The sequence below is a fragment of the Egretta garzetta genome, unplaced genomic scaffold (assembly GCF_000687185.1).
Source record: "Egretta garzetta isolate BGI_Z169 unplaced genomic scaffold, ASM68718v1 scaffold467, whole genome shotgun sequence".
NCBI lineage: Eukaryota > Metazoa > Chordata > Aves > Pelecaniformes > Ardeidae > Egretta > Egretta garzetta.
The window spans coordinates 2,541,802-2,552,470 of record NW_009260196.1 but is presented as its reverse complement, the minus strand read 5'-3'; the positions used below and the strand labels follow the sequence as shown (position 1 = coordinate 2,552,470).

General features: G+C 42.5%; 1 protein-coding gene across 1 annotated transcript in view; it reads right to left on the bottom strand.

Moving 5' to 3' along the window:
* ANXA5 (annexin A5) overlaps positions 1-10,136 on the bottom strand; it is a 33,157-nt gene extending 23,021 nt beyond the window's left edge. Inside the window, exons 1-2 of the mRNA XM_009642246.2 lie at positions 10,071-10,136; positions 7,727-7,786 (exon numbers count right to left, since the gene is read on the bottom strand). Coding sequence (XP_009640541.1) covers positions 7,727-7,786; positions 10,071-10,136 — 126 coding nt within the window. The remainder of the gene's footprint in view (positions 1-7,726; positions 7,787-10,070) is intronic.
* Between the last annotated feature and the right edge of the window lie 533 nt (positions 10,137-10,669).

Sequence of the window (10,669 nt, the reverse complement as noted above, 5' to 3'; positions counted from 1 at the left end):
CGGCGAGTAAAGGCGGCTGGGTCGGAGGGAGCAAAGAGAGCGCCCGCCCTCCGTCCGCTTCCCTTCCCCGGGGCTCGTCCCCGTTAGGTGATGGATTTCTCCTCCATCGCTATTATACCATAGTTAGCGCTTTGTTAGTAATAATAAATCTTTTAAAAGAAAAGTTACCTTTGCAGATAGCCTTCAACAGGTGCTCAAGCCCCCTCCTGATGAAATCTGTATAAAAATCAGTTGCCGGCGATCGGCAGAAGATCCTTTACTAAAGGACAAGCCTGCACTGAATCTGAAAGCAAGACATTTTGTTAGCTGACCTAGGTTAGCTTCCAAGTAAGCTAAGTAAGCTAGGTTAGCAAAACAAGCACAATGCTGGAACAGAATGGAAGGGCTGTAGTTCTAGACCAACAGCATGGCAAGCATTTTGGGTGATGATTCTACTTCTCAGCACCTTACAGTGGGACCATGCCACTGACTCAGGTACAGAGAAGATACATCCAGCTTGGGAGAGCAACGAGGATGCCGCCTGCGTGGCTATTTGGGATGGCAGGGTTAGGTTAAAGGTTGGACTCTATGATCTCAAAGGTCTTTTCCAACCAAAGTGATTCTATGATTCTATTCAGCCAGCATTTTCATCTAAAGCTGAAGACCCGCTCCCTCACCCATACAAATGCAATCCAGCTGTGTGCCAGATGAAAGAAGGAAAAGAGACTGTAACACAAATGGAATTCAGTGGTTTTGCCAAAATAACACATGAACATAATCTCGCTGCATGAGCATTTTAACATGTAACGGTCACTTCTGTCTTAAAGTGAGTTGTGTTTATCTCGGAAAACACCAACAGAAATGCAGATTGTAATATAAATTTAAGTATTTTGTCTGTCGTTTCTTGTTGCCCCAGAAGTACACATGAAGTTCAGCAAAAACATGAGAACCACCCAGCTGGCTTCCTTTGCAGGACTGCGGATTAAATGGTTTGCTAAAATGGCCTGATTTACTTAAAGTCTAATTTGAATCTAATCCTCAAAGATGTAGGAAGCTGTAGGTATAGTGAGCTGCTCATAATACACACGTGGAAATGCACGTATGGATTAGATGTAGAATAACGCTAATTAGGAAATTATGGGTTATGAAATGGTTTAAAAACCAGTGGTTGCTTTTAGTTTAAGCACAACCTTGCTTACACACACCCACCCCTTGCTGCACAAGTTAAGTCTTTTTCTCCTTACACGTCATATCCAGAGCAGATGCAGGCCACGTTGCAATCGCGTTTCAAGCTTTACCATCTAGAAAGCGCACAGATGCACACAAAGAAATGCAGTGGGATCTAAATCTGCCCTCTTTAACATACTCCAAAATTCTGTTGGATCAGACCGAGGTACAGAAATACAGCAGCAACCGTGCACCAAGCACCAAATGACACAGGTGTGAGCACAACCAAATGGAATTCAAACCTCGTTAGTGACTCAGATGTATGACAAGGAAAAGTGATTGGGTAACATGAAAGTTTAAAAAAGGCTCTATCAGCATCATGTGAACAGTTCATACGGTGCCTAGAAACCAACAAAGCTGTAGTCCTCATCACTTTGAAATATGTTAATAAGATTCTTTCCACTATAGCAAATGGCATACGCAAAGACTGGTGCGCTACCTTTACTGATACAAATGCATCTATTACACTTCACAAATAAACCCTTGAAGAGTTTAGAAAAAAAGGTGTATATTTGTCTAACAAATTATTTAGCAGTTAGCACCTGACCACCTGGAATGCAACTGCACTGCCTCCCCTCCCACCAGCCCCTCCTGGCTCCCAGCGCTGCAATACAGAAGAGCTTTGAATTCTCGGCTCCCTGCCATGCCAAGGGCGGTTTAAAGCAGGCAACACGACACACAATTTCTGCTGGCTTAATGAAAATGCTGCAAGTGTGTCATGTGTATAATAGCACATTAAGAGGTAGGGGGGGAAGTGTGTTTTCTCCCCACCTCTTCTCATACCTTCTGATTTATGAGGATGGATTTTTCTGGATTATATGATTTCTTTTTCCTATGGCTTACTTAGTATCCTTACTAATTCATAGCAACTCTCAAATTTAAGGAAATTCTCAAGCAGATGTCTTTAATTCCATTTTTCCCTTTAAACCTTGTGTTGGAGGTTGTGGATTTGGAATAAAGGCATGCCTTTTGCTCTGCAGTAAGTGCCTCTGTATATGCTTTGCTTCTCATTTCTAGCAGAGGAAGTCTACCTCCTTTCACTTCAAGGTATTTGAAATGGTTTTCCACTCTTCTGCCTTTGAGCAGCTTACACACAACAGCTTGTTATTCTAACCTATGTGCACACTCTTACCCTCAGCCAAACATGAGGTAACGTTCAGTCAATGGAAGGTAACCTCTGGGTTTCTAATCAGTGAAGGACAGGGAAAAGAATCTTGGATGTGAGAACGCGGAATATTTTCCTGCTCTGGAGGGGGTCTGAAATATGTGATCCAAGATGAAGTGCAACAGTAGGAAAAGGTTAAACAGAGGGGAAGCAGATGAAGTTAGGAGTAAAATCTACTCTAAATCTATAGTGTCATCAGTATTTGTTTAAGCAAGCAAATATTTGCATAACTTCATGAAGCAAGGAGACCCGGGGGAATAGGGGGAAATGTTCGAGTACAACCACATGAAAGATTTGCCAGTCCATTTGGCAAAGGCAGGTGTTTGGGGGGAAAAAAATAAATCTAAACATCACAGAATTTCTGTCTTTGCACCAATTTGAATGCAAAGGGAAGAGGCAGAGATAGCTATACCAGCAAATCCAGAATGAACCTGAAGAGATGAACGTATAACTGGAGGGAAATGCATATTGCACTGCCTGCCTTCAGTGGAAACAATTTAAGTTGGGCTGAAACAGTTACAGATGGCAACTCGTAAGCGTCAGATGTAAGACCTTCGTGGTCACCATGGGCAGGTATTTAACTTGACAGCGGCTCTAGTATCCCACCCCCAAATAAAACCAAATTTTCACACAAGGAAGAAAAACCACTTTCTGTAAAAGCAGCCTTTCCCTCTTCCAAGCCCCTCCTTGCTCTTTACATCTTCAAACAGCGGGATCATACCAGGATGTAACAGTTTGCTTCCCAGTACACTTTCAATCCTTCCTTAACACAGAACTGCAAACACCCGGAACAATAAAAAGCAATAAAACATGATGAGAAGCAGACTGGCAATGCCTTAATGATGTATTTAGCTCTGGCACACATTGTGACCTTACAAGCAGGGCCCTGCAAGTTCCCAGCCTGCTTCAAGGCACCAGTCTTGTCCATACAGAGTGAAATTCTGGGGCTGGTCTCAAAGTCACACTTTCAAAGGGAAACAAAATGCTGACTTACCACAGTGAGGCCGAATGTGCCTGGATTAAGCAACCAGGAAGTGTTCAGCAGCCAGAAAGCCAAAGTAGCCTCAGAAACACAGATTACATTAGCACTCTTGTATTTCCCTGGGAGGCAAAGAAGGGATTGCATCCATTTGGGGATACACTTCTGGGGTCAGCTTTTTACTCTGGAGATACAGTGGTTAGTGCTGCTGTGTCAGAGCTTACCACTTCCCCGACCTAAGCTCTTGAAAAGGGATTTTAAAAGCTACACGTTATTCCAAAACTGCATGATGACAAAAACCCCTAGATGATTAATCTGCATCGAGGCTTGCTTGCTGTGCACTTCTGCTCCTCCCAATGAGGTGAGGACCTGGGAGACACATGGCCAACCTGAAACCCTGCTTCATTGGGCTTCACATCATCTTCCTGCAGAGGAGGTGATGGGAGAGAAGAAAGGAAGCCTATCATGGGCACTATCTTCATTTGTCAAACACGTCTGCCTTTTGGGGAAAACATGGGGTTTGTTGCCTCCCAAAGAAGTGCTCCAAAAGACACCTTTTGTGCTTCAGATTTATTGCTCTGTATATTGTTTTCCTTTTTTAAAAAGAAAAAATCCAACATCTTGGTATAACCTGCACCTCTCGGCCTAGGTTCAAGAGCCTGTAGGTAGGATTGCACGTTACATAGGACGGAACTACTGTGCACATGCTACCCCAAGAAATGTGATCTCAGTAAACTGTCTCAATTCTATATGAAATTCAGACATGCAGGTAGGTCTAGGCGTATTTATTTAAAATAAGTAAATTTTCCTTGAGCACTGACCACAGTATAAAGTCCAAAATTGCCATCACACCAGAGTTACACAACAGAGTCGTTACAATTACAGAAGGAAGGCAGAAATTGCATACAAGAATCACCAGATATGCGAAATAATTAACTTGATATGGGGTTTCTAATAAGGGAAAACATTTTCAAAGTCTGGTTGTAGCACTAAAATGCCTCATGTTTTTCCAGAAACGATACAAAAAGCCTTAGAGGAGGCAAAGTTAGCACAAAAGCAGTTCATTTCAAAAGTATGCCCTCTTGCATTTGCTGTCAAGAGTAGGCTGCTAGATCACAGAAAGACCAATAACTTCATTTTTTAAAAAAATAAATAGAAAGATAGATGGTTTGCTGTATCAAGACAGTCTTCCAACAGGTGTCCTCATCTCCTGCCCAAAAGCACCATACATCATTTTGCTACCAATCATGTTCTGAGCTATTACATGACACTACATCACTACCTCTAAGTGCATCACAAAAGAGGAAAAAAAAAGAGCAGGGCCCATATTAAAGGAAAGTTTGCTCCTGCTATGTATCCAATGGCTGCTGAAAAGGGAAAGGTCCTTCAATTTATCTAACAGAGTTGGAGCCCAGTAATCACATTAGAGCCATTTTCACATGATATAGAAAGGCCAAGGACAGTTAGTGTCCTAGTTGAAATATTTCCTTTTAAAAATCCCATTGCAAAATATTTTAAAAGCCTATTGTAGAGGCACTGAAGTGCAATAGGCTTACCAAGCAAGATTTTCAGGCTTGGGAAATTTCATGGAGCAGACAGTTTCCTTATGAAATTATAACTGAAGAACAATCTTAAATGCTTTTCCACACTTCAGTGTCTCTTTGGAAGTGAAACAGTCAAAACTGCTTTAACATACTCGGAGGCAAAAGGGAGCAGGGGGATAAAAAAAGAGCAATTTCAAGTTTCTGCTTTGATTAATACTGACAGAGAAGAAACCTGTTCTGTTCCGGACTGGGTGCCAGTGGATGGCAATTTCTCAGTGCCTCATTTCCCTCTGCTCTTAGACAAGGACAGCAAACAGTTCAGCTGTTAGCAGAAATGAAGGGAGCTTTGCGCTAGCACCTTGGGTGGCAGGTACGAGGCGAACACTAAGCAGTAAGGCTGTTAAAATAAGGGAAGCAAAGGGGAGGGTGATTCTGGTTTACAGGCAGGGTAAGAAGTTCAGATTTTAATACTGACAGAAAGTTTATAAAATTCTTTCCATGTTGCATGTGCCAGCATCAGGGGGTGGCTGAAGGACAGGCTAAAAGTACAAAGAAGATTTTATTTTTTTTAAAAGCACTTTGAGACTTACTTTGGAGACTAAATATTGGCTTATATTCCAGCAAAGACAACTTCCTAGAAGTGATTCATTACTTCTAATCCACAACCCATTACAGAGCAGCGCTCTGTCAGATTCTTGATTTCTCTGGGGACACCAGTACAATGTGAAAAGGTTAATAGGAGCTAAGAGCAATCATGCCAGTTACAGCATCAGGCAGCTGAATTCATCTTACTGGAAAAATATTTTATTTTCTTTTAGTCAGAGGAGGTGCAGGTTTCTTTGAAATTGTCTTTAGAGAAATACACATCACAAAGATGTCATCGATGCAATAATCTCAATTCAAGCAAAGATAAATCACTCAAGCCAAATTCCAGTACCTGTCTCAGGCCCTGGATGCTAATCTTGATTACTGAGATGGCTCTGCTGCACTACACTAAGGCAGGGCTTGATCTCCAGGCTGCCTAATTCTTCCTGAGAAACAGAACTTCCATCTCTGATTACTAGTGATATGGACTCCTCCTCTGGGGCAAAGGGAGAGAAAAAGAGCCCAGATGCTTAGGTTGTATTTCTCTATTTCCAGCTGTTCTGCACTACCATTTATCTTGAGCAGATCACTTAGGCTTTGTGCTCTACACACTTCCACACAGTGACGGTGTATGAAGGGACAGCCCATCAATAATAGCAGAACACTTGTCTTGTCCCCCACCCAGGAACTTGTGTGAAGAATTTAAGAGCCATCACAAACCTTTAAGATCACACTATGTAACTATCAAGAGTAACCAATGTAAGTGCAGAAAGATATTTCCCTTAACCACTAGTTCTACTTAGGAAAGAGGAGCAGAGAGAAAAGTAATTCAGTCCTGTTAGCTTAATGGAAATTTGAAAAATCTGAGAGAAGAACATAAAACCCATCCATGAGTGGTTGTCTCCTTCTCTGTGGGTGCCCTGGTTTCAGCTGGGATGGATTTAATTTTCTTCCTAGTAGCTGATATAGTGCTGTGTTTTGGATTTAGGATGAGAAGAATGTTGATAACACACTGATGGTTTAGTTGTTGTTAAGTAGTGCTCACACTAGTCAAGGACTTCTCAACTTCCCATGCCCTGCCAGGGGCACAAGAAGCTGGGAGGGGGCACAGCCAGGACAGCTGACCCCAACATCACGCTCAGCATATAAAGCTGGGGGAAGAAGAAGGAAGGGGGCGACATTCAGAGTGATGCCGTTTGTCTTCCCAAGTCACCGTTACACATGATGGAGCCCTGCTTTCCTGGAGATGGCCAAACACCTGCCTGCTGATGGGAAGCAGTGAATGAATTCCTTGCTTTGATTTGCTTGGGCACACAGCTTTTGCTCTCCCTATTAACCTGTCTTTACCTAAACCCGTGAGTTTTCTCACTTTTACTCTTCTGATTCTCTCCCCCATCCCACCAGGGGGGAGTGAGTGAGGGAGCAGCTGTGTGGGGCTCAGTTGCTGGCCAGGGTTAAACCATGACAGTGGGGAAGAGAAGTAAGAATAAATTTAGCTGAAATGAACTGTTGTAACGTCACTGAACAAGTTTGGCCTTTGCATTTATTATTCCCAAGTACTTCTAACTGGGCTCCTGTAACAAGACCTCTTCCTCATCAAGGGGACCTACCATTAGCACCCCCACAAGAGTCTGGAGATACGGGAACACTATTATCTTCATTTTCAAATGGAGAATAAAGGCAAGCTGAGGTTCAGTGGTTTCCCCAAGGTCACAGCTGGTGACTGGTAACTGAACCCAGGTTTCAAGTCACAAGCTACTGACTTTGCACTGCTCTGTTCTTTCTCTCTTTACTTTGCCAAAGGGCCTCAGCGTTACTGAAAACTGCCTCCTTGGTTTACGTATTCACTGATGAAGAAGAAAAGAATCCATAAATTATTCTAAGGGTGCCGGGATAAGAAGCACCCTCCCATCTTTGCACTCTGCACCTGAAACAACACAAGCCTTGACTACCATAAGAGCAGAATCAGGCCCACAAAATTTTAGTTTGATTATGAGGAAATTAGTCTGGAGGTAAAACCAAAAAAAGCCTACATCGACTCATTTTCTCGTCAGCCTTTCATTAAGTTTCTAAAACATGTTGATCTCAATCTTCCAAGCCACTATTCATCAAAACCCTGAACTACAGAGTGCTTCAGCTGCATACTGTGTGCAGCCACCACCACCACTACTTAGATAACCCAACAGTTTTATCAGGAGGCACTACTGTCTTACAGAGCTTTAAGAAGTTGTCTGGAACTTAACTTACTTCCGTTCTTTCTTTCCATAACTTTTCATACATTCCCTTGGCATCGGATGTGTAGTGCTCCTGTAAACACAAGAAACATTTTAGCACTTTGCTCAAGACCTCTAAAGCACCTTTCCTAGTTTCTACAATACATTTTGACATCTGAACTAGTACAAATCTACCTAAGCTGCTAGCACATAAGCAAAGTCTGTTTTAATTGCTCCTGATAAGTCATTGCCACTCTGCACTCAGATGCTCTACATTAAAAACACTCCATTTCTTTACTTGATTTTGAAACTTTAAAGTCACTCAAAGCTTTAAGCCTGGACAAAGCCACACAAATGAGACTTTGGGTATAGTCCTGTATAGGACAAAATTCCAGAAACCCTCTCTCGATTGCTCTCATACAAGTTTGAAGGGCCTGCCACAGTCTAAACCCCAACCCTTGCCTCAAGAAAAAAATTCAGAGACACTTTTAAATAGCATTTCTTAGCATTTTCCTGTTCCCATCTTGATCATCACTAGGCACAAGGTTTTTTTCCCCTCCATAGATCACAGGCCCTACTGTTCAAAAATAGGACTATGTTTCAAGTAGCATGGTATGCATTTCTTTCATAATTCTCTGGATCATATTGTCAATCCCTTCCTTTACAGCAACAAATGCTGGGTATTTGGGCTTTTTTGTTTGTTTTGCTTTAATGAAAGGTGAGATTTTCAGGTGATAATATGATTCAAGGTGTCCAAGTTTCAGCAAAGCAAGGCAGCAAAATTTGTATGTGTAGTCCACACTGCCAGTAGTTTCAACTTCTCACCCCCATCATGTTCTTAAGAGCTGGCTGTACAACAGAATATTTCTGTTCTTCCTAAACTAGATGTTTGTCTGAAAATAAACTATTAGTTTGGGAGATGCCTGTGGTAACATTCCTCTCAAAAGCCTCAGTGCCTCTGCACCTCAGAGACTTTTGGTGGAGTTTTTGTTACCTTGGTTTGTATTTGCAAGCATAAAACAACTAATATAGCACACCAACCACTTCCAGTAGCAGTAATCACAGCAGATTAGGGTCCAGGAACACAGTAACAAATTATGTCCCGACGCAAACTGCAGCTCTGTTTACTTAAAGGATTTTCATCCCCCTCAGCAAGAAGATATATTTAGCAGTTATTGAGGTAAAGTATTCTTAAGGGCAAACCTGGTTTTCTTGATCATATTGGCAGCTTTTTGTAATGCTAATTTTTCCAGAGTAGAAGGATGAATTAAAAGTCAGGGGCTGTGAGTCCTTTTCAAGATCCACTGTTAGGCTACTATGAAACCCCAAGTATCTTTTCCCAGAAGTGATATGGTAAAAATAATACTTGGTCTTCATAAAAGCTCCTTGATGAAAATGTCTACACAAGAACTAGTAACAAGCACTAAATCCTAAACTATAGAGTAGCATTGTTTTCACAGTGTAGCTACTGCCACATATCCTGATCCATTACCAGACCAAAAACCATACTGGTTTTTGGCATTTGGATGCAACAGGATGAGCACATTTTCAAGGGGAACCACAGACAGATGTATGTTAAATGCCATTCCCTGCCTCCTCCTTGTACATCTCAAGCTCTTCATTTTGTTGCATCTATTTCCAATCAATGTTTTGAATGACTTCTCATGGGTTCCCTGCAACACAGCTTGCTTGCCCACATCCCAGGTAATCAAAACCCTAAAAATAAAATTGCTATTACATTTCGGGTCTGGAGGTCATTTGTCAAAAAAGCAAACGCCCAGATACATGCATGAGGCTAAGAAGGAATGAGATGTCATGACTGAGCCAGCCAAATCATCTTCCCAGAATGAGAAAAGAGAAACAGCCAGACCTCACTATCCCCTTGTGTATTTGCCTGCACTTGTAGCAACAGATCAGGCAAACTGAGGGGAGAGAGCACTAAAGTTTTGACACGTGGCTTTTCTCAACATGGCAAATATTGCTCCTATATAATTGCACACCTCCCACCCCTGGACTGGTGAGACCAAGGAAAGGGGGAGAAATTCCTGCCCTGATCCCTCCAACACACTTAAAATCCTCAAGCCTTGTAGTCCCGCTGGCAGAGGCAGGATCTGCAGCAGCAGGCGGTGAGCTGTGGAAAAAGGTGGTGTATGCACATCTGTGCAATGGCACTACGTGAATCAGCACATTTAAACTTTGCATCCAAACTACCAAACATGAGCAGATGCATTTTATTCTTTTAATACCCAACTTACTTGCTTCCTGGTATTATATTATTTGCTGAAGACAGCTGCAGACATAAATTACCTTTCTTCCTTCAGCCAAAATAAATATTTGTGGCTAATTACAACTTCCCTTTCTCTATTGTCACTATTCACCTGGCTGAACTGCTGCAGTAAGAGGCAGCGCAGCAAGGCTGAGCCAAGCAAGGCAAGCAGCCGCATGTCCCAGAAACGGGTAGCAGCCGCTGTGCCTCTAACCACAGAAGGAAACCAGTAAACACACAAACTTCATAGCAACACCAGCCTCCATCTGCACAGTCCTTCGGGGCAAGCGACACCCCTCCTGCCCCACATCGTGCCTCTGTGGGTCAGAGCTGCAGAGACAACTTCAGTACTCACTGCGAGGGGTCTTGGGACAAACTTCTAGGGGCTTACGGTGAGAGGATCAAGAAACAGTCCTTTGGAATCTTGAGGCCAGAAACCCGTATTGCTTGTACCTGCCTAGTTTTGGAGCCCTACTGTATATAATCTGCATGAATGCAGTGGTGAACACCACCATCTGGATGTGCCCTGGTGGTATTTCACGGTATAATTCATACACTGCTGCACAGAGGCCCAAACCGTCTGCTCAGACCTGCACAGAGATGTGACACACAGCACCATTCATGCATAACTTTGCCTCAAAATTATTTTTACATCAACTGAACCCACAAAAAAAGTACTTTATGCCAAATACCTCCCACTGTTAGTAGCTC